The 24,560-nt window shown below is 40.9% G+C and overlaps 1 protein-coding gene across 4 annotated transcripts in view; it reads left to right on the forward strand.

The window, feature by feature from the left end:
* SIMC1 (SUMO interacting motifs containing 1) overlaps nt 1-24,560 on the forward strand; it is a 94,358-nt gene that overhangs the window by 55,771 nt on the left and 14,027 nt on the right. For all 4 annotated transcript variants that reach the window (XM_073651154.1, XM_073651155.1, XM_073651156.1 and 1 more), the window contains one exon: nt 23,697-23,859. In XM_073651154.1, the coding sequence (XP_073507255.1) occupies nt 23,697-23,859 (163 nt within the window). The remainder of the gene's footprint in view (nt 1-23,696; nt 23,860-24,560) is intronic.

Below are 24,560 nucleotides of genomic sequence, written 5' to 3' on the forward strand. Positions count from 1 at the left end.
TCCATACTTGGACGACATGTTGTCGCTTCTTCAGTAGCAACTTGCAATCTTCACGTCTCTATAACCTTAAGAACCCTTCGGTCTTTAGGTTGGGTTCCAAACCTAAAAAAATCAGAACTCCTCCCTTCATCAAGGAGAAAGTTCCTTGGTGTATTACTGGACTCCAACAAACAGATGTCCTTTCTACCATTTGGAGCATCAGACAGCTCTCAGATCCAAAATCTCAAATTTCAGACACCAAGAGAATCCAACGTTGAGAGCGACAATGTCTGTATTGGGGTCTGACAGCCTGTATCCAGTTGGTGTTGTGGGCCCAGGCCCACTCGAGGCCTCTCCAGGATCATATCCTAAGATCCTGGAACAGACAAAGGGATTCACTAAACAAAACTGTTCAGGACCCCCGGTCGGATAAAAGCTTCTCTTTCTTGGTGGCTAAGCTCCTGAAATCTTCAGAGGGGGATTTTTTGGTCCCAGGACCCTCTAATTACAGTGACTACAGACTCCAGTTTACGAGACTGGGGAGCTATGGTGGCCCAGATTCCCTTTCAAGGCAGATGGAGTCCCGTGATCAGTGCCAGATCTTCCAACTTCAGGGGGAGCTAATGGCGGTAGAAAAAAAAAATGCTCAGAGCAGCAGTCTACCTAATCCAGGGTTCTCGCATCAAGATTCTCTCGGACAACGTGACTACAGTTGCCTTCCTTCGTCATCAAGGAGGTACGAAGGTACACAGCCTAAAACAAACTTTCAGGCCGAATATTTTTTTGGGCAGAACAACAGCTATCACTTTAAGCAATCCACCTGAAAGGCTCAAACAACGTTCAAGCAGACTTTCTAAGCAGGAAAGATATCCAGCCAGGAGAATGGAGCCTGAATCCTCAGATTTTCCAGTCGCTGGTAGCAAAATGGGGTCTCCCCGAGGTAGATCTTTGCCAGTCGGTCAAACGCAAAACTTCCCCTCTTTTCATTGGACAGACGAGACAATGCCATGAATTTGGACGCATTAGCCCATCCCTGGCATTTCAAGCTGGTCTATGCATTTCCTCTGATACCGCTGATCGTAAGAACCATCCAGAAAGTCAGGTTACAGAGAGTGGCAACAATTCTGGTGGCCCAAAAGGCCTTGGTTCGGGGCCATCACAGAACTCTGCCTAGAGGGTTTGGTAATACTACCACAGGTCAACAGCCTTCTCTCTCAAGGGCCCCTGTTCCAGCCCAATCCTCTGGCTAAACCTGGCAGCCTGGTTACTGAAGCCGAGATCTTAAGATCCAAAGGTCTCTCGGAAGAAGTTATAAAAACTCTTCAACAGAATAGGAAGCCAGTAACCAACGCGACAGAAGGCAAAATATGGAAAAAATTACTATCATGGTATGCCCCGGATATTCCTGATACCTCACATCCCAACATTGCTCGGATCCTTGATTTTCTACAGAGTGGATTGGAGCTGGGTCTCAAACCCAGCACTCTTAAGGTGCAGATTTCAGCCCTAAGTTCCATATTCGACCAAGATTTGGCCTCTCATAGGAGATCAAGAGATTCATAACTTCAGCACTCAGACTTCACCCAAGAATTCAGTCTCCGGTCCCATCCTGGGATCTAAATGTGGTACTCAAGGGTTTAACCCTCTCTCCCTTTGAGGCTCTATCCTCTAGCACAATACAGACTCTCTCTCTTAAGACTGCCTTCTTAGTAGCCATTACTTCAGCACGGAGAGTAGGAGAGCTTCAGGCCCTTTCGATCAGAGAACCTTACATGAATGTGACTGAAGATAGAATTACGCTTCGCCTGAACGCTTCCTTTCTCCCAAAGGTAGTTACGGATTTCCATCGTTCCCAGGAAATCATCCTTCCCTCCTTCTGCCAAAATCCTTCCAATCCAAAGGAAGCAGAGTTCCACCTCCTAGATGTCCGCAGAGCTGTCCTTTTATTATTTTCAACAAACTGAGTCTTGGAGATTGGATGGGAACCTATTTATACAGCACTCAGGGCAGAACAGAGGAAGGAAGGCAGTTAAGTCCACTATAGCAAACTGGATCAAAAAGGCAATTGGGGAAGCCTATAGCAATCAACAAATGAATCCACAGATTGCCTTAAAGGCTCATTCTACAAGATCCACATCAACTTCATGGGCCGAAAGAGCGGGCGCTTCTACTGAGCAGATTTGCAGGGAAGCTACATGGTCTTCCCTTCATACATTTTCTAAACATTATAGATTAGACTTATCATCCACTAGGGATTTAGCCTTTGGTAGGAAAGTCCTACAAGCTATTGTCCCTCCCTAATAAAATATCATTGGTATTCCTCCAATACTGTTGTGGAAGGCGTATTGAGAAAATAGAATTAGTCCTTACCGGTAATTCGGTTTCTAGAAGCCTTCCACGACAGCACAAATTTCCCTCCCTATGGATTCCATATAACTGTCAGGTAACCATTTTTCCAGGTGATCTTGGTAAACACTGGGGATTGACTGTGGGGAGGGGCTTTTAAACCCTCTATGTTCCTGTCCCCCAATAGGGCGTGGACAACATCCTCCAATGCTGTCGTGGAAGGCTTCAAGAAACCGAATTACCGGTAAGGACGAATTCTTTTTTTTTTTTCTTACATTCGTGTTGAAGCAAAAACTATTTTGCATTTGAACTGTTTTCAAAGAACAGTTTTCATTGTGGGATTGTATTAGCATCCATTTAAGTGGTAGAATTGATGCAATTATAGACAATACAATAACAAATAAAAAAAAATAATAATTCAATCATACCTATATGAATGGTGGATCATGGCTTTTCCTTATATGGAATTGCTCAGATCTTTTGCCTGTTCTAGCTGTAGGAGCTCTAAAAAATTCCCAAGATAGGAACTATAGATCTTGAACTATAGGTGTCCATTTTGGCTTAAATGCACTTCTTAAAAGAACTTAACGTTACATCCTAAGGGATACAGGAGGTGGGGTGGAGATTGCTAATGACCTTGGCTGTATCCATACTTCCAAGGTCGGTAAATACTTAACGACCTTGGACGTATGGCTACGTCCTGGAGATTTTGCGAGCTTGCGACCACCACAGGGTGTTCAGCGATTCTGACAGCTGACACCCGGCACTCGCTGCCAAGAGTGGTGCCCGCACCGCACCTGGCTGTTTAACCTCCTAAATGCTGTGATCGATGTAGATCGCAGCATTTAGAAGGCAGACAGAGGAAGGGAGCCACCTCTGCCCTCTGATCAGCGTCATCGAGGAGCCTGATCGTTGCCATGGTGACCCCTTGTCGTCTTGTCACACTAGTTAACCCCTTCAGTGAACACTGTAGAAAAAGGCAAAAAAAGATGCTATATCATACTTCCGAACAAAAAGTGGAATAAAACTCTATCAAAAAGACGAATGTAAATAAAAAATAGTACTGCTGAAAACGTAATCTTGTCCTGCGAAAACAAGCCACCATACAGCTCAATCAGCATAAAAATAAAGTTATAGCTCTCAGAATAGTGATGCAAAAATATTTTTTTTCTATAAAACTGTGGAAAAGTGCCAAAGCCTAAAAAAAAAATATATAAATGTGGTATCGCTGCAATTGTACAGACCCAAAGAATAAAGCTGCCTTATCAATTTTACCACACGTGGAACAGAATAAAAAAATCAATTCCTGAATTGTTGGTTTTTGTTCACTCTGCCTCCCAAAAATCAGAATAGAAAGATCAAAAATGTCATGTGCCCGAAAGTGGTACCAATAAAAACGTCACCTCGTCCTGCAAAAAACAAGCCGTCACAAAAAGTGTCTTGGTGTGTAACAGCAGCCAAACATAAAGATATAAAACTGGTATCTCTGTAATCATCTGCTGGTGTAGGTCCACTGGTTTATCAAGACCAAAGTCAGCGCAGCCATCTACCAGGAAATTTTAGAGCACTTCATGCTTCCCTCTGCCGACAAGCTTTTTGGAGATGGAAATTTCATTCTCCAGCAGGTCTTGGCCCCTGTCCACACTGCCAAAAGTACCAATACCTGGTTTACAAACAACAGTATTACTGTGCTTGATTTGGCCAGAAAACTCACCTGACCTTAACCCCATAGAGAATCTGTGACGTATTGTCAAGAGGAAGAGGAGACACCAGACCAACAATGCAGATGAGCTGAAGGCTGCTATCAAAGCAACCTGGGCTTCCATAACACCTCAGCAGTGCCACAGGCTGATCGCCTCCATGCCACGCTGCATTGATGCAGTAATTGATGCTAAAGGAGCCCTGACCAAGTATTGAGTGCATTTACTGAACATACATTTCAGTAGGCCAACATTTCAGATTTTAAAAACCTTTTTCAAGTTGTTATAGAGTATTCTAATTTACTGAGATAATGACTTTTGTGTTTTCATTGGCTGTAAGCCATAATCATCAACATTAACAAATAAACACATGAAATAGATCCCTCTGTGTGTAATAACTATATAATATGAGTTTCACTTTTTGTATTGACAGTAAACTATACTAATACTATAGCTTGTACTTACAAGTTATTCGGGAGCGCAAATAGCCTGGAGGAAATCTTTTTCGGACTTTTTGTATTGAAGAACTGAAATTAACTTTTTGATATTCTAATTTAGTGACAAGCACCTGTATGTCGCCTGAGTTATTATGAGGATTGAAAAGCTATCCAAAGTGGTGAATGGTCAGACCAATTGCAAGTGCTGATGGCTTTAACTTTTAGCAAGGAATGGGTGTTGGTTAGGGTGAGATTCTTTCAGGTCTTATTCCTCTAAGTAGTATGTGTACTCTTGGAAAAGGCATGGAAGCATCTGAAAAATGTCATAACTGACTATTGGGAATCCCTGAGTTACAGGAGGGCTGGTAGGGTATGAGGTCAGTAGTGAATAGATTGGATTGGGGACTAACTTAATTCTAAATTCTAAAGTCTCTCCAAATTTAAGTTGAAATCATTTTATTGAGTGAGTTTGCAAAGTGTATCTGTTTTCTATTAGGGGAAGTATTAACAATGTTCACTAGAATCATTAATTTTGCAGAATAGGATTTAATATCTACCAATGGGGTCAGGATGTAATTGAAAGCTAAGGTTACTAATTGCAGTAATAACTCCAGCACTCTTTTTACTACAGCACAACTTAAATACAGTAGGTAAAATAAGTATTGCACACATCACCAATTTTCTAAGTAAATATATTTCTAGAGGCGCCATTGACATGAAATTCTCACCAGATGTCGGTAAAACCCATCAGATCCACACAGGCAAAGAGATCAAACCATAGATGTCCATAAATTAAGTTGTGTAATAATGAGAAATGACACTGGAAAAGAGTGTTGAACACATAGAGGTGCAAAAAGCCATGGATAGTCATGACACCAAATGAAATCTATTAGTAGTTAGAAAGCAATGCTGCACTTAGTGAAAAATATCTGGTTCAACTGATGGCCAATAAAAAAGATGAATAGACTAAAGGTATAGGTATAGTGGAGTGTTAAAGTCTCACAATTAGCTTATCTTATCCAGTTATGTTATTAATACAATTATATCTTACTAAAAAGGAAACAACCCAGTTCCTAGTCATAAACAACAATAGAGCGGTAGTATCTACTCAAATGGTAACCTATTTATAAAAATGAACAAATGAAATGCGCATATATACCCAGGATTATACACTGCTCAAAAAAATAAAGGGAAAACTTAAACAGAATATAACTCCAAATAAATCAAACTTCTGTGAAATCAAACTGTCCACTTAAGAAGCAACACTGACAATCAATTTCACATGCTGTTGGGCAAATGGAATAGACAATAGATGGAAATTATTGGCAATTATCAAGACACCCTCAAAGGAGTGGTTCTACAGGTGGGGACCACAGACCACATCTTGGTACCAATTCTTTCTGGCTGATTTGGTCACTTTTGAATGTGGTTGTGCTTTATAATAGTTATAATAATAGTTTTTATTTTTAGAGCGCCAACATATTCCGCAGCACTTTACATATTTTAGGGGGGACATATACAGATAAAACAGAATAAGCATATCTCATATCGAAAGGAGTGAGGGCCCTGCTCGCAAGCTTAGTCTGAGTAAATGGTGGAGACACAAAAGGTAAAAAGTACATATATTGTATAATGCAGCCTTGATATACTAAATAGGATAAATAATACATGGACTGGTCGCCAGCCAGTATGTGTACAGTCCTGACAGAGGCTATTAAGTGCATGGTTGGTATGAACCTGAAGTTGAAGATTTTAATATGGGGGAAAACTGGGACGGACAGAGTGTGTTTAGGCGATACGCCAGTCTAAAGAAATGTGTTTTTAGGGTTCGCTTGAAACTGTGGGTATTGGGAATTAATCGAACTGTCCTGGGTAGTGCATTCCAAAGAATTGGCGCAGCACGCGAGAAATCTTGGAGACGGGAGTGGGAAGTTCGGATTATGGAGGATTTTAGTTTCAAGTCATTTGCAGAACGGAGGGCACGGGTAGGGTGGTAGACTGAGACAAGAGAGATGTAGAGGGGTACTGAAGCATGGAGCGCTTTGTGGGTAAGCGTGATAAGTTTAAATTGAACTCTATATTGGATGGGCAACCAATGCAATGACTGGCACAGGGAAGAGGCATCGGTGTAGCGGTTGGCGAGGAATATGATCCTGGCTGCTGCGTTAAGGACAGATTGGAGAGGGGAGAGTTTAGTAAAAGGGAGACCGATTAGTAGAGCATTGCAATAGTCAAGATGAGAATGAATAAGAGCTACAGTAAGTTTTTGCCGAGTCAAAGGTGAGAAAAGTCCTGATTCTTGAGATATTTTTGAGGTGTAGATGACATGAACGAGCGAGTGATTTGATGTGAGGAGTGAAAGAAAGATCTGAATCAAAAATGACCCCAAGACATTGCTGGGGAGTAATGGTTGAGCCACAAACGGAAATGGCAATATCTGGCACAGGTAGGTTAGCGGAGGGAGGAAAGACGAGTAGTTCAGTTTTTGACAGATTCAGTTTTAGGTAGAGGGAGGACATAATATTAGACACAGCAGAAAGACCATCACTGGTCTTTTGTAGTAATGCAGGGGTGATGTCCGGAGCAGAGGTGTATAATTGTTGTCGTCAGCATAGAGATGGTACTGAAAACCGAATCTACTGATTGTTTGTCCAATAGGAGCGGTGTATAAGGAGAAAAGAAGGGGGCCTAGGACTGATCCTTGAGGAACCCCGACAGTAAGGGGAAGTAGGGAGGAGGAGGAGCCGGCAAAAGACACAGAGAAGGAGCGGTCAGAGAGATAGAACCAGGAGAGCACAGTGTCCTTGAGGCCAAGAGTGCGGAGCATAGTGAGGAGGAGCTGATTATCCACAGTGTCGAATGCTGCAGAGATCCAGGAGAATCAGCAGGGAGTAGTGACCATTAGATTTAGCTGTTAGCAAATCATTAGAGACTTTAGTGAGGGCAGTTTCAGTAGAATGTAAAGAGTGGAAACCAGATTGTAAAGGGTCAAGAAGAGAGTTGTCTGAGAGATAGCGGATGAGACTGGAGTGGACCAGGCGTTCCAGGAGTTTAGAGATAAAGGGAAGCTTGGAAACGGGTCTGTAGTTGGCTGTGCAATTCTGGTCAAGGGATGGTTTTTTAAGTAATGGTTGTATGCTGGCATGTTTAAAAGAAGAGTGAAAGATACCAGATGAGAGACAGAGGTTGAAAACTTTAGTTAGGTGAGTGGTGACAGCTGGAGCAAGGGACTGAAGGAGATGTGATGGAATAGGGTCACTGGTGCAGGTGGTAGGGCGAGAAGATGCAAGGAGCCTGATCACTTCATCTTCCGTGACTGGTTCGAAGTCAGAAAGTGAGCAAGATGCAATGTGGCGGGGGAGAGCATGCATAACATTTGGGGATTGGGAGAAAATTTCCTGTCGGATATGGTCAATTTTTTCTTTGAAATAATTGGCGGGCCGGTGTTTGAGGACAGAATGAAACGTGTCAAAGAGTCGTTTAGGATTATTGGAAAGTGAGATGATGAGGTTGTTAAAGTAGGTTTGTTTGGAGAGGTGAAGGGCAGCGTTATGTTTTCAGCATAAATTTATAATGGAGGAAATCTTCGGGCAGATTTGATTTTCTCCACAGCCGTTCAGCGCATCTGGAGTACCTCTGGAGAAGACGTGTTTAAGGCATGTGCCAGGGTTGTCGCCGTCTATGCTGAATTTTTTTTTGTGTAGGAGGTGCGGCTTCATCCAGGGCACATAGCATTATTTTTTTATGCTTCAATGCAGTCGGGACATGAGAGGGAGGAGATTGGGGCCAATGATGATTGCAACCTTTTTATAAATTTCTGGGTGTTAATGGCGCGTAAATTTCTATAAGTGTGGACGGTGGGAGTGTCTTGAGTAGAGTCACAGTTCTTGACAGAGAATGAAAGAAGATTATGGTCAGAGAGTGGAAGGGGAGAGTTAGTAAAGTCATGTACTGAGCAAAGCCGGGAGAAGATCAGGTCCAATGTGTTCCCGTCTTCATGTGTAGGAGAATTAGCAAGCTGTGAATGGCCGAAGGAGGAGGTTAGTGATAGAAGATGAGCGGCAGATGGGGAAAGAGAATCGCCAATTGGGATGTTAAAATCTCCCATGATTATCGTGGTGATGTCGCAGAATAGAAAATTTAGAAGCCAGGCAGCAAAGTGATCCAGGAATTGACAGGGGGGACCTGGAGGGCGATAGACAACCGCCATTCGCAGGGAAAAGGGCCGGTAGAGTCTAATTGTGTGGGCCTCAAAAGACTGGAAGATAAGGGAGGGTACAGGGGGGATAATCTGAAAAGTACATTTTGTTGAAAGAAGCAGACCAATACCTCCCCCTGATCTGTTGTCAGGTCGCGGGGTATGAGAGAAATGTAGGCCACCATAGGAGAGAGCTGCCGCGGCGCTGGCGTCCGACTGCTGGATCCAGGTTTCAGTGAGAGGCAGAAGGTTGAGGGAATTAGAGAGGAAAAAGTCATGGATGTAAGAGAGTTTATTACAAGCTGAGCGTGCATTCCAAAGGGCACAGTTGAATGAGACAGAAGATATGCAGGGAATATTAATGATATTAGCAGGGTTTCTTAATGTAACAGGGAAAGAGTTAGTGTTATTATTACTGGAAGGTCCTGGGTTGGGAGAAATATCACCTGCGACTAATAGAAGGAAGATACAGAGAGTGAGCAGATGGTTGAGTGATTTGTGAGAGCGTTTCCTGTGTTGTATGGTGGGAATGAATGGATCTGCGTGGTATAACATTGTGAAGAGAACATGACAACTGTACATAGGAGAAGAGAGGAGAGAGGGGTTAATATGGATGAAGTGTGCCGAATTTGTGGGAGAATGGTGAATGTGGATGATTGTAGCAGCCAGAATATAAATGGCACAGATACAAATGGTGAATACTGTTTGCCAAAAAAGATGACCTGGAAGCAAGTTTTTTTAATTGTCTTGCATGTCTTACCTGTCTCCTGCCCTGTCCAACTGCCATTTTCTAACTGCCGGTGCACTTTGATAAATTATGGCACTTCGATAAAGTATGCATAAATGCTATATGCATAAATGCCCCCGCATAAATGCTGCCCCTTGACTATGTCTCAATATATAGGGACGTATCTGCTTAGATCTACACAGATTTAACTCATTAGCAATCAATCAACTAGCTTAAGACAACAGGAGACAATAAAACTGCAGAAAAAAAGACTGGCAACTCTACATGGATCATAAAATGTTAAAGTAAGTGTGATGACCTTAAAGTATCATGGATTAAACAACGTAGAGGAGTGAGAAATATATACCAGTGATAGGCTGCAGAGCATTGTATGGAGGTACAAGGCAGTTTTCAGGATAGATCTCATAGGAGTGAGAAGTATATACCTGTAAGAAGAGAAGAAAGATGAATGTTAGCAATGCCATTTTCGTACTGCCGGTGCACTTTGATAAATTATGGCACTTCGATAAAGTATGCATAAATGCTATATGCATAAATGCCCCCGCATAACTCGTGGTAGTATAAGATGGACTCTACAACCCACAGAAGTTGCTCAGGTAGTGCTGCTCATCCAGGATGGCACATCAATGCGAGCTGTGGCAAGAAGGTTTGCTGTGTCTGTTAGCGTAGTGTCCAAAGGCTGGAGGTGCTACCAGGAGACAGGCCAGTACACGTGGAGGGGGCCATAGGAGGGAAACAACCCAGCAGCAGGACCGCTGCCTCCGCCTTTGTGCAAGGAGGAACAGGAGGAGCATTGCCAGAGCCCTGCAAAATGACCTCTCGCAGGCCACATGTGCATGTGCCTGCACAAACGGTTAGAAACCGACTCCATGAGGGTGGTATGAGGTCCCAACATCCACAGATGGGGGTTGTGCTCACAGCCCAACACCGTGCAGGACGCTTGGCATTTGCAACAGAACACCAGGATTGGCAAAGTCGCCACTGGCGCTCTGTGCTCTTCACAGATGAAAGCAGGTTCACACTGAGCACATGTGACAGAGTCTGGAGACGCCGTGGAGAGTGATCTGCTGCCTGCAACATCCTTCAGCATGACTGGTTTGGCAGTGGGTCAGTAGTGGTGTTGGGTGGCATTTCTTTGGAGGCCTGCACCGCCCTCCATGTGCTCGCCAGAGGTAGCCTGACTGCCATTAGGTACCGAGGTGAGATCCTCAGACCCCTTGAGACCATATGCTGGTGTGGTTGGCCCTGGGTTCCTCCTATTGCAGGACAATGCCAGACCTCATGTGTCTGGAGTGTCAGCTGTTCCTGCAAGATGAAGGCATTGAAGCTATGGACTGGCCCGCCCGTTCCCCAGACCTGAATCCGATTGAGCACATCTGGGACATCATGTCTCGCTCCATCCAACAACATCACGTTGCACCACAGACGGTCCAGGAGTTGGCGGATGCTTTAGTCCAGGTCTGGGAGGAGATCCCACAGACGACCATCCGCAACCTCCTCAGGAGCATGCCCAGGCGTTGTAGGGAGGCCATATAGGCACGTGGAGGCCACACACAATACTGAGCCTCATTTTGACTTGTTTTAAGGACATTACATCAAAGTTAGATCAGCCTGTAGTGCGTTTTTCCACTTTAATTTTGGAGGTGACTCCAAATCCAGGCCTCCATTGGTTAATATTTTTGATTTCCATTGATGATTTTTGTGTGATTTTGTTGTCAGTACATTCAACTTCGTACAGAACAAAGTATTCAATGAGAATATTTCATTCATTCAGATCTAGGATGTTATTTGAGTGTTAACTTTATTTATTTGAGCAGTGTATTTGTTACTCTGTAGGGTTGAAATTCTAAAGACACAGCAAGGTGGAAGTCAGGGACCATGATCTATTTTCTTTCCCTCATTTTCTTCCCTAATAGACACCCCTGCCTTGCCATTAGCACCCTAGATGCATGCAAGTTTATGGCGCCCCCGCTCAGTTGTCTTGCTCTAGTTTTCCTTGAGGGACCCTAGATGCTAGATACCCCTCATAGGAGGAAATATTCCAACAAGCAACAGAAAATAAACACTATTTGGGATACATGTGACAAAGCAGTTGAGAAGTTATGCATATAACCTGGCACTGTGGCCTCTATTGCCACAAAGAAGGGATCCCTGTTATGAAAGGACAACATATACAGATTGTAAGTATCCAAAGCATAAGATGCAATTAAATAAGAAGGACCTATATACAGTGGCGTGTAAAAGCTTGTGCACCCCTGGTCAAAATTACTGTTATTGTTAAGTTAAGCAAGTTGAAGATAAATGATCTCTAAAAAGCCTAAAGTTAAATGACACATTTCCTTTGTATTTTAGACAGTCATATTTTATAATTTTAAAAATTACAAAAAGAAAAATGGGCTGATGCAAAAGTTTGGGCTCCCTTGGAAATTTGTGTGCTCCGATAACTTTGACCACGGTTTCAGACCTTAATTAGTTTGTTAGGTTATGGCTTGTTCACAATCATTGTTAGGAAAGGCCAGGTGATGCAAGTTTCCCAGCTTTATAAAAACCCAAGCTCCTCTAAGCTTGTGCCAAAAACAGCAGCCATGGGTTCTTCTAAGCAGCTGCCTAGCACTCTGGGGGAAAAAAAATGGTGTAGGCCCTAAAAAAGCAGGAAAATGCCGGAAGATAGCAAAGTGTTTTCAAGTTGCACTTTCCTCAGTTTGAAAATGTAATTAAGAAATGTCAGTTAACATGAACAGTGGAGGTCAAGATAAGGTCTGGAAGACCAAGCAAGATTTCAGTGAGAGCTGCTTGTAGGATTGCTAGAGAGGCAAATCAGAACCCCCGCTTGACTGCAAAAGACATTCAAAAAGATTTAGCAGGCTCTGGAGTTGTGTTATATTTGTTCTACAGAGACACCTGAACAAATATGACAAATATGGAATTCATGGAAGAGTCATCAGAAGAAAACCTCTCCTGCTGTTTTGCCATAAAATTCAGCATCATAAGTATGCAAAAGAACATCTAAACAAGCCTGGTGCATTTTGGAAACAAGTCCTGTGAACCGATGAGGTTAAAATAGAACTCTTTGCCCATTTTTCTCAACACATACCTTTGATTATTGTGGCCACAGAATTTCAGGAAAAAAACATCTTGCCAGCCATTAAGCATGGGGGTGTATCAATCATGCTTTGGGGTTGTGTTGCAGCCAATGGCACGGGGAACATTTCAGGGGTGGAGGGAAGAATGGCTTCAATGAAATTAAAACAAATTCTTGATGCAAGCCCAACACCATCTGTAAAACACCTGAATTTAAAAAGAGGATTGCTTCTACAATGGCTAATGATGCTAAACACACATTAAAATCCGCAATAGACTACCTCAAAAGGCGCAAGCTGACAGTTTTACAATGGCCCTCATAGTCCCCTGATTTGAACATCATTGATAATCTGTGGCTAGACCTTAAAATAATAGTGTATGCAAGATAACCCAGGAACCTCACATAACTGGAAGAATTTTCCAAGGAAGAATGGATGAAAATTCCTCAAACAAGAATTGAAAGACTCTTGGCTGGCTACAAAAAAAAAGCATTTAGAAGCTGATTCTTTCAAAAGGGGGTTATACTGGGTACGACCCTTACGGGGAGCCTAAATTTCTGCATCAGCCCATTTTCCTTTTTTTAATTTTAAAAGATGAAAATATATTTTTTTGCCTAAAATACAAGGAAAAATGTGTTATCTTTAACTTTAGGCCTTTTAGAGATCATTTCATCTTCAAGTTGCTGAACTGTAAATTTTGACCAGGGGTGCCCATACTTTAACATGCCATTGTATATACCTATGCCTGCACATGCAGAAAGATAGAAAAAGCGTACATGTACAGTACAGACCAAAAGTTTGGACACCTTCTCATTTAAAGATTTTTCTGTATTTTCATGACTATGAAAATTATACATTCACACTGAAGGCATCAAAACTGAATTAACACATGTGGAATTATATACTTAACAAAAAAGTGTGAAACAACTGAAAATATGTCTTATACTCTAGGTTCTTCAAAGCAGCCACCTTTTGCTTTGATGACTGCTTTGCACACTCTTGCCATTCTCTTGATGAGCTTCAAGAGGTAGTCACCGGAAATGGTTTTCACTTCACAGGTGTGCCCTGTCAGGTTTAATAAGTGGGATTTCTTGCCTTATAAATGTGGTTGGGACCATTAGTTGTGTTGTGCAGAAGTCTGGTGGATACACAGAGTATCATTATCATAACTTTGTATTTTGTAGCATAACTCCTTGCTTTAATTACTGCACCACACCGGCAGAGCATTGAAGCCACTAGGGTATTCAAGACCTCTTGAGGGATCTTGCTCCACTCCATTTGCAAATCTGCAAACAATTCATCTTTATTGCTATGGGTATAGGCCCTAACTCATCGCCCTAACTCATCCCAAAAGTGCTCCATAGGGTTTAAATCAGACGATTGGCTTGGCCATTGCAACAGGTGAACATTTTTCTTTCCTAACCAATTTTTGACTAAATTGGATTCTGACTTCACTCTCAGAATAAACTTACTGACATCTGGTGCTAAATTTCTGTCTTTGCAATGTTTTAATCTAAAAACAAACAAAAAAATAAAAAAAAAATGTAGGCAGAATTCGACTACCCATGACAAAATGTAAAACTTTTAGCCCAGCAAATGTTGAAAACTAACACAAAAAGGATAACAATGTCAAACACAATTTTCTTCCTTATAGCTGATAACCATTTGCTTCCGGTTTACTAAAATCACCAGGAAAATGGCACCAGACAGAAGTAATCACACTTTAAAAAAAAAAGCAAAACTTTTGCTTACTACTGTAGCTACCAGTTCACCATGACCTCAATGTGTTTCCCCATCCTTTTTTATGGTTCATTAGGAGTTTTTTTTAAAAAGTGGCTTTTTCAGACGTTTGGCACACAGCCATGATGCTAGTTTTTCTGCATGGCAATCTTTCAAAAATGGCACTCTCAAATATACCCCCACAATTTATAGAGTGATAGTGGATATGAATAGTGTCCACAAATCTTAGATTTCATATTAGGATATATAACGAAAAAAGAATACTGTCTCCACATGTTCCCCATGTATTGATATGGACTCCATGAAAATGGCCGACCTTAACCAAACCCCAGCTTTCTAATGCGTCACATGTAATTATTGACCCATCAGAGAGCTTGTTGTGCAGATCTGCGCAATGTAAGGCGCGTGCACTCCAAACAAATCGTCCCACCGCAAAAGTATATCCGGGATCCAGCATTGCGTGAGTGTGCTGATGTCAGTGGGTGTGGAGAGAGGTTCTTTATTCCCTCTCATTAGACCGCAGACTGTGCACATGCACATTGGCCTCTTCGGACGCTGAAAAAGTCATTAACCACTTCGCGCCAGAGCCTGTTTTTGCCTTCGTGACCGGGCCAATTTTTTCAATTCTGACCACTGTCACTTTATGAAGTAATTACTCTGGAACGCTTCAACGTATTCCCCTGATTCTGAGATTGTTTTTTTGTGACATATTGTACTTCTTGATAGTGTAGTGGTAAAATTTCTTCCATATAACTTGCGTTTATTTGTGAAAAAATCGGAAATTTGGCGAAAATTTAGAAAATTTTGCAATTTTCAAACTTTGAATTTTCATGCCCTTAAATCATAGAGATATGTCACACAAAATAGTTAATAAATAACATTTCCCACATGTCTACTTTACATCAGCACAATTTTGGAACCAAAATTTTTTTTTGTTAGGGAGCTATAAGGGTTAAAAGTTGACCAGCGATTTCTCATTTTTCCAACAAAATTTACAAAAACATTTTTTTAGGGACCACATCATATTTGAAGTCACTTTGAGGGGTCTTTATGACAGAAAATACCCAAAAGTGACACCATTCTAAAAACTGCACCCCTCAAGGTGCTCAAAACCACATTCAAGAACTTTATTAACCCTTCAGGTGCTTCACAGGAATTTTTGGAATGTGGAAAAAAAAAATTAACATTTAACTTTTTTCACAAAAATGTTACTTTAGACCCAATTTTTTTTATTTTCACAGGGGTAACAGGAAAAAATGGACCCCAAATTTTTTTGTGCAATTTCTCTTGAGCGTGCTGATACCCCATATGTGAGGGAAAACCACTGTTTGGGCGCACTGCAGGGTTCGGAAGGGAAGGAGCGCCATTAGACTTTTTGAATGTAAAATTTGTCTGAATAATTAGCAGACGCCATGTTGCGTTTGGAGAGCTCCTGATGTGCCTAAACAGTGGAAACCCCCCACAAGTGACACCATTTTGGAAACTAGACCCCTTAGGGAACTTATCTAGATGTGTGGTGAGCACCTTGAACCCCAAGGTGCTTCACAGAAGTTTATAATATTGAGCTGTAAAAATAAAATTTTCACATTTTTCCCACAAAACCGTTTTTCATCCCTTAATTTTGCATTATCATAAGGGTAATAGGATAAATTGCACCATGAAATTTGTTGTGCAATTTCTCCTGAACACGCTGATACCCCATATGTGGAGGCAAATTACTGTTTGGGCGCATGGCAGGGTTTGAAAGGGAAGGAGCGCCATTTGACTTTTTGAATGTAAAATTTGTTTGAATAATTAGCAGACACCATGTCGCATTTGGGGAGCCCCTAATGTGACTAAACAGTGGAAACCCCCCACAAGTGCCACCATTTTGGAAACTAGACCCCTTAGGGAACTTATCTAGATGTGTGGTGAGCACCTTGCACCCCCAGCTGCTTCACAGAAGTTTATAATATTGAGCCGTGAAAATAAAATTTTCACATTTTTCCCATAAAAAATGTTTTTCATCCCCTAATTTTGCATTATCATAAGGATAACCGGAGAAATTGCACCATGAAATTTGTTGTACAATTTCTCCTGAGTACGCCGATACCCCATATGTGGGGGAAAACCACTGCTTTGGTGTACGGCAGGGTTCGGAAGAGAAAGGAGCGCTATGTTGGCTGGGATAGGCAGCAGACACCATGTCACATTTGAAGAGTCGCTGACATGCCAAAACAGCAGAAACCTCCACAAATGACCCCATTTTGTAAACTACACCTCTCAAGGAATTCATCTAGGGAAGTAGTGAGTATTTTTTAATTTTTAAATTTATACCATTGGGCAGTGAAAAAATCATAATTATATTTTTACCACAAAAAAATGTTTTACCCTCAGATTTTACATTTTCACACAGGGCAATGGGTAAAAATGGTGCCGAAATGTGTCACACAATTTCTTCTAAAAGTGTCAATACCCCATATGTGGCTGTATCGTACCGCTTAGCCATACGGTGAGATCTGGGGGGGACGGAGTGCTATTTCACAATTGGAGAACAAATTATTGTAGAATAGGCATTTGGATTTGGGAGCACAAAATTTTCTGAATTTCTTTTGGGGGGCAAGGGCCATTTCGCTTTTCCAGAGCCTTTCTGCTACCAGTAACTTGGAAGTCCCTTATATTTTTAACAGATGACGAACCTGAGTGGGGACTAGCTTTTTTTGAGGACTGAGTTGAAGCTTTTATTGGGAACATTTTACGTAACATTTATCCGGCGCTCTAGGCTGAGCACTTACATCGGGGTTTCCATCTAAATTTCCAAGTGATGTAATTCAGATGAAACCCCTGCAGGATCCATTCACTCTAATGAGGCAGCAGAGTTACTCTGGACACCGTCTGGCCTCTGTGTAGCGGTGTCCTTTTTTTCAGAAGTGCACAAAACTGTGGCCAACCGCACTTTTATGCACGCCTAAAACAAATGACACCGTGGGATCCCAGGCTAGACGGCGTCCACAGTGGCCTATATCTGTCTCATTACAGGGAATCTTCCGTCATGGGTTCCGGCTGAATCATGTATTTCAGAGATTTACACGGAAACTCTGGTGTAAGTGCTCAGCACAGAGCGCAGGATAAATGTGGGCAGAGCCTTACTGGGATCTTTGGGGACATAATAAACAAATCAGTAGCAGGTGAAGAATTGGTTTTATTTATTTTTTACGCCGTTCCTAGTGTGATATAACTGATTAGATTACTTTATTCTTCGGGTCGGTGTGATTACAGAGATACCAGATTGATATCGGGTTTTTATGACTGACAGCTGTCACACACTAAAAGACGCTTTTTTTGCAAAATCTAGTTTTTGCATCACCATATTTTGAGAGCTATAATTTTTCCATATTTCGGCCGACAGAGTCATGTGACGGCTTGTTTTTTGCGGGACGAGTTGACATTTTTATTGGTACCATTTTTGGGGACGTGACATTTTTTGATCGCTTTCTATTCCGTTTTTTGGGAGGTAAAATTAACAAAAACAAACAATTCAGGAATTGTTTTTTGAGTTTTTTTTTTATGCCGTTCTGAGTGTGGTAAAAGTGATCAGGCAGCGTTATTCTTCGGGTCAGTACGTTTACAGCGATACTACACTTACTGTATTTTTTTTATGTTTTGGCGCTTTTACACAATAAAACTATTTTATAGAAAAAAATATTTTTTTTGCATTGCTTTATTCTGAGCGCTATAACTTTTTTATTTTTCGGCTGATGGAGCTGTATGGCGGCTTTTTTTTTGCGTAACAAGATGACGTTTTCAGTGGTACCATTTTTATTTCTATTTTGTTTTTTGATCGCATTTTTTTCCACTTTTTGTTTGGCAATATGATGAAAAAGCATATTTTTTTGCTCCGTTTTTTATTTATTTTTATTACGGTGTGCACAGAAGGAGTTAATTAGTGTGACAGTTTTATAGCTCGGGTTGTTTCGGACGCGGCGATACCAAATATGTGTACTTTTTTTGGTTTTGTAAAAATATACGGATTTATTGGTTTAATATTTTATTTATTTATTTTTATTTATTTTGTGATTTTTTTATTAATAGTTTAAAAACTTTTTTTTTACTTTTTTTCACATTTTTTCTTAGTCCCTGTATGGGACATTAATTTTTATTTTTCTGATCTCTGATCTCATGTAATGTAATAGACATATATTACATTACATGAGATCTTCCCTGACTGTTTCAGTCAGAGTCTCCTGTCTGGCTACAGCTGCAGCTGAGCCAGACAGGACACCATATATGGCAGAGCTGGAGGCGGTCATGTGACCTCCAGCTGCCATAGCAACCCCAGGTCCTGGAAGGACTCGGAGGTCTTCGGAGAGGTAAGTTGACGACCCCCTCTCCTCCTGCTGTCTCCTATATGCCGCGATCACTATAGATCACAGCATATAGAAGACAGCTAAGGGTTAACATCACTGGGACCTGATCTAATCAGGTCCCGATGATGTTCCCTGTCAGAGCTAACGCTCTGCACCGGAATCGCAGCGCTTGCAGGACCCTGGGGGTCCTGAGTGCTGCGAGACCACCCACCGTTTTTAAACGTCGGCGCTGCACAGAGCCCGGCAAGCGCCGACGTTTATCTACAGTGGGCGGTCGGGAACCGGTTAATATCCCTCCTCCCTACCAATCTATAGGCGAGGGTGGTGCTTGTGCACTTGCACTAATCACGCAACCAAAAACCTTCATAACCGAACAATGTGCAGGGCTAAAAATGCTAATTTAGCTGCATACTGCCCATATATCTAATTAATAACCAGGGATGGGAGGGAGGTATAAGGGAGAAAGGAGAGGATTTAAGCAGTGACGCAAATCAGCTTAGTGCATCACTGAGCAGACATCAAAAGGTATTGGTAGACAACTGTAGGATGTAATTTGTGGATAATTACACTTCATTCTCAGTCACTGTGGATAAAGTAAAGGGTATTCAGAGCAATGGTGATAAAGTGGATATCCGATTCATAGCAATCCTTATGTCATAGTGGATTGGGAATTAAGAAAGATGGGTAGAGGTATTTAAATCCACATTTTTATCCCAAAATTAATTAAACATTTGGGAGAGAACCTAATAGTGATAAGGTAAGACCAGAAAGGAAAAACGATAATTTATACACTCGTAGTATAAAAGAACCCGATTATATAATAGCTCAAAAGTGCTTGCATCTTTGGGCCAATAGGTAGGTAATAAAGCCAAAAAAGAATGAAGGTAAATTCAAAAGACCCAAGTAGTGAACAATGATCCTCTATTTTTTTCAGATGAAACATCCAAAGTCAAGTAGTTCATTAAGACCATTAGGTGTCCTTGAACATAAACTATATATCCACTTGCACTTCTTTTGTAGGATTAGTCTATCCCACTCCCCTTTTCGATCCTGTTTTCTTATCAACTCTCACTTGGAATGAAATGTTTTTGGCTTCCCCCTGATGGTCTTATGTTGGATTATCTGTGTGTCCCTCTTAGGCCACGGCCCCACTATCAGTATTTAGTCAGTATTCGGTCAGTAAGTATTTTTTCTCAGGAGTGGGAGCCAAAACCAGGAGTGGGTGATAAATGCAGAATTGGTGACTTGTTTTATTATACCTTTTCTCTGATTGTTCCTCACCTGCTTTTGGCTCCCACTCCTGAGAAAAAATACTGACCAAATACAGATAATGGGGTCGTGGCCTTATGCTGTACATTCCTCAGGTGTTGCCAATCCTTCCGAACTCGTTTCGTTTTGCCAACAGTCATGAGGGCAGGTGCATGTGGTCAGGTAGACAACCCCCTTCCTTTTGCAGTTAGCAAAATCCCTACAAAAATATTGTTTTCCAGTGTGAGCACTGAAGAAGTACTTAAAGGGCCTTATTCAGGGATAAAAATTACAGTCCCCTCATCGGAAGATCCCACATGTTCTTCGATCCAGCCATGTTCCTACTCCTTTAGATCTTTTATATAGGCTGTGGACCAAACTGTCCCCAATGGATCTTCCCTTCCTATGTTAATTGTGTGTGGTCCACAACGTCTCCTAGATGGAGTTGGCTAATAAGATGTTCCAATGTTTAATTGCCTGCCAGACCCTGTCTGACTATGTCGAATGTGCCGGTAATACGAATAGATCCTCCTTCAGTTTCCTTTCTAATGGGATTCAGAAGCTAATGTCTGTCTCTATCCAGAGCATGATTGAAGGCTGTAGTCAGGACATTGGTTGAGTATCCCTTATTCAGAAAACGTTTTTTTTTTTTTTTTTTTTTTTTTTAATATTGTCGATTGGGTATAGAAGCCTTCCGTTCTAGAGAAATTGCACCTCACTCAGGTACTGCTCTTTAAGGATTCCTTTAAGTGGTCTGGGGTGAAGACTGTGCCATTTCAACAAGCTGTTACTAGCAGGTTTCCGATGTGTGCTAGTAAGTAGCCTACCGTCCTGATCCTTTTTGATTTGGATATCCTGAAAGGGAAGGCAAACCTCATCCATTTCCACGGTGCATCTACAGCCAATGATGGTTTAGATATCTAGGGTGCCAATCTCCGCAGCAAGGTAGGGGTGTCTGAGGGAAAGTAACTAGATCATGGTCCCTGACCTTTTTCTGCCTTGCTGGATTTATAATTTCAACCCTGCTGAGTAGCCTAAATATAACCCTGGATATATATTCGGCTTTGTTCATTTATATAAATTGGTTACCATTTGAGTAGATAGACAACAATAGAGCAGTACTATGACCAGGAACGGGGTTGTTTCCTTTTAATAAGAGATTAATAAAATGTATGACTCTTTAACTTAATGAGATAAGCCAATTGCGAGACACTTTATAAAAATGTGTCTCATTAACAAGGTGCCACACAACAAACCTCTCATGATGGGTAAAACCAGTGATCATTGGTTACAGAAGAATTTCTAAACTACTGAAGGTTCCAGTGAGCAATGTTGGGGCCATAATCCGAAAGTGGAAAGAACATCATTCACCATAAACCGTCCACGACCAGGTGTTCACAGAAGAGTTGTCCAAGAGCCAAGGACCACTTGTGGAGAGCAACACATTTATATGGGTGAAATCTGCAGCAAAAAAAAAAAAGCTAAAAGAATTGACATGCTGCAGATTTAAATGTGCACCAAATCTGTAAGTCACAAATAAGCAATGTGTGCATGAGACTTCAGGATTTTCATTCACTTTGCTGGCATCAGGAAACGCTTCAGCATTTGTGATATCTGCACTGAAAAAAACACAGCAAAAATGCAATGTTTGCACACAGCTTTAAAGGCTTATGCCAGGATGAGGGGATCCAACAATTCTGGCATATCAGGAACAACAGTTGTCTAATTGGATTCGGTGTTCTTTCTCGTGTACAGTTTTTACGAGGCTGCTATTAGGCATGATGAAATTGCAGATGCTATGGTTACTTGGTGGTTTGCCCATAGTGTTTGGGTCCTGGAGGAACTAGGAAAGAATTCCCTGGGCTTATGTGGTAATATTGGGTTTTTTACTTTTCTAGGTGAAGCATTAAGCAGGCTTCTAGATCAGCTGTTATGGTAGCCTGGGGACTGAAAATTACCTGAAGCTGTAGGTTTTTTTTGCCTTTGGCTCTTGTGAAAAATGCTATTAGATGTCTCTGCTCTTCTTCCATGCTGGCTGATTTGGACATGGCAGTTGCGTTCCAGTGGCAGATTGTTTAAGTCCAGTTGGTATGCTTTTAAAGTTAATAAAAAAAAAGGTTTAAAGGAGGGCTCTCCCTCTCATCCATTTCAGGCCACTGCTCCCATGTAATTATACTTTTGATCTGCGCATTGTGGATATTCTGAGCTTTCGGTTATGTTCATACTAGGCATTTTTTTTTTTTTAATGCAAATTTTCAGCTGCGTTTTACAGTACCAGCAAAGTCAGATTTCAAAAATCTCATGCACACACATTATTTTTTGTGTAATCAGCGTTTAGTGCTTTGCATGTTTTATTGCACAATAGAGCATGTCACTTCTTTCAGTGTTTTTTCTGCATTTTTTTAGCATTTTTCACCCATTGAAAGTAATGGGTGGTGAAAACGCTGAAAAGTTTATTCTTAGCACGGCTATCAGGTTTTGTTGCGTTTTTAGTGAAAAAAAAAGTACAGCAGTATGTGAAACTCATTTATTTTTCTTATATTACAATCTTGTCTTTGTCACCTAAACTATTCACAGTTTGGATTAGGACAGATTAATTCAATTAGTGGTGTGTACAATTTAAATATTGGCTCTCCTAGGTGTGAGATTGAACCTGTGGCTCAAGAAGATTGAATTGAATACCTGTGGCTCACGAAGGTGTGAAATCGAACAATCTCTTAACAACTTAACAATGGCAGCCCATAGTGTGAAAATAACTGTTGTCCTACAAACTCAGTGCACTGCCAATGTCTTAGAAAAAACTATTCCTGAATCATTCACCTCCCCCACTGTTAAATTTGTAATTCTGGTTAATATGTTTTCACATGTGACTTGCATTGGTGACCTGTGTTCATTCTTCTTTCTGTGGTGGAAGCAAAGCTGAACTTTGGAATCCTGAAAAACGCACCAAAAACTACCTTTTTGACGCAGCTTCTTCCTTGCCAAGAGATAAGGTTTTGCTGCAGAAACATGCTGAAAAAACGCCTAGTGTGAACATGTTGGCATGCTTTTAAAGTTACTTAAAAAAAAAAAAAAAAAAAAAAAAGGTTTAAAGGAGAGCTCTCCCTCCCATCCTTTTCAGGCCACTTCTCCCGTGTAATACTTTTGATCTGCGCATGGTGGATATTCTGAGGGTTAGAAATACAGAACCAAATTCCTTATTCATTTCTAAGATGTTTGAAGCATGCCTCATTGATAAACCAAACTCATTTCTCTATTACTTAAGGCTTATTTTTTGGGATGGCCGTTGACCACAAAATTATTTGGATTTTAAATGTATCTGACCTACAATTCCTATGGACTCTTAATTTAGCTAAAAGCTATAATAATAATCCATGCTTTAAGATGACAATTTAAAATGCAAAAAGCTATATACATCATCCACTTTATTGAAGTGGGTTTCACTTAGTATCCTCATATTATCAATGAGAATAAGTGATTAAATGTTTTTTCTAGAGCTTATGTAAATAGTAAACTGTGGCTCCTCAATCATTTGAAATTCTATGATCAATAGATCTGTAAAGTTCCCATTAATTACCATCCCAAATTAAGAGGTCTATAAAGCACTACTGTTGGGTCACCTCTGCCGCTTACGTGCCCCCATATACAGATCAGCGTGACATTGCACAAATTTCATGTAGTCCACTCTTTTCTTGCATACTGGCTCTCTAACCTCTTCAATAATCACAAATCAGTTGGTGTTAATCAGTAGAAGAAGAAAATGAGGGGTGTGCAGCTATAGTTTTAATGTTTCATAGGAAAACTGCATTTTTTTTTTTTTTTGTTGTGTACAACTTTTTCCTATTAATCAGAGGAGTGTTTTTTTTCTCCACAGAGAACTGTTCTTCAGTAGTACAGGAAATGTTCTGCTTCGAGCAAAGATCCTGGAGCGGATATTCCACCATAGCTGCACGATACCTCCAGCTCCAGAGCTATCACTTAGTTTTGGTGAAATACTCTACTTCATTAGTAACTCCACAGTACAACTGGAGAATCAGGTGAGCACCAATCTGCTGCAATAATGTATTGTGCTGGCCTTGAAGGCTTAACCTGTGGATTTTTTTTGTGTAAACTTATTTATTGCAATAAGCTCATGTATCGGAGAACAGAAATGTTAAAACCTAGGCAATTCACATTTTAAACATTATATTTAAACTCGAATATCCAAAGCCTCAAATAAAAATGCAAAACATACTGTAGTTCTGGCTCTCCAGTAGGTTACAACCCATTGACACTCAACACATTAGATTGTCATGGAATGTCTTTAAAGGGGTTCTCCAAGAAATGTGATAAATACTTTAATATTTAAAACCTTTTTTGTAAATACCTTTTATTTAGCAAAAATATGTTTTTATGTAGTAAACTGTCAGGATTTTAAAGGTGGCAGCCTCCATCTAGCAGTGTGCAGAAGTCCTAGGACTGACTGCTTGAAGAACAAGAAAGACTTGGTACACCCTGCACTGTACTAAAACTGTCAGACTGACTGAGATGGATGTTCATTCACAGTCAGCTAAAGAAACAATTTTATCTTCTTCTTTATTCCACATTCACACATTCCGTTTTCTAGTTGGCGTCCATAAATTTAACCTAGCATAATAGGATTGTGGATTCTGACTGATACATTGAGAAGCATATAAATTTGTTTGCAGGACAACCTGTCATAAACAAATATTTTTAAAAAAATTAACTGGTCCAAAAT

This window comes from Phyllobates terribilis, unplaced genomic scaffold, assembly GCF_046119375.1.
Source record: "Phyllobates terribilis strain yellow unplaced genomic scaffold, ASM4611937v1 Scaffold_11__3_contigs__length_659146591, whole genome shotgun sequence".
Lineage (NCBI taxonomy): Eukaryota > Metazoa > Chordata > Amphibia > Anura > Dendrobatidae > Phyllobates > Phyllobates terribilis.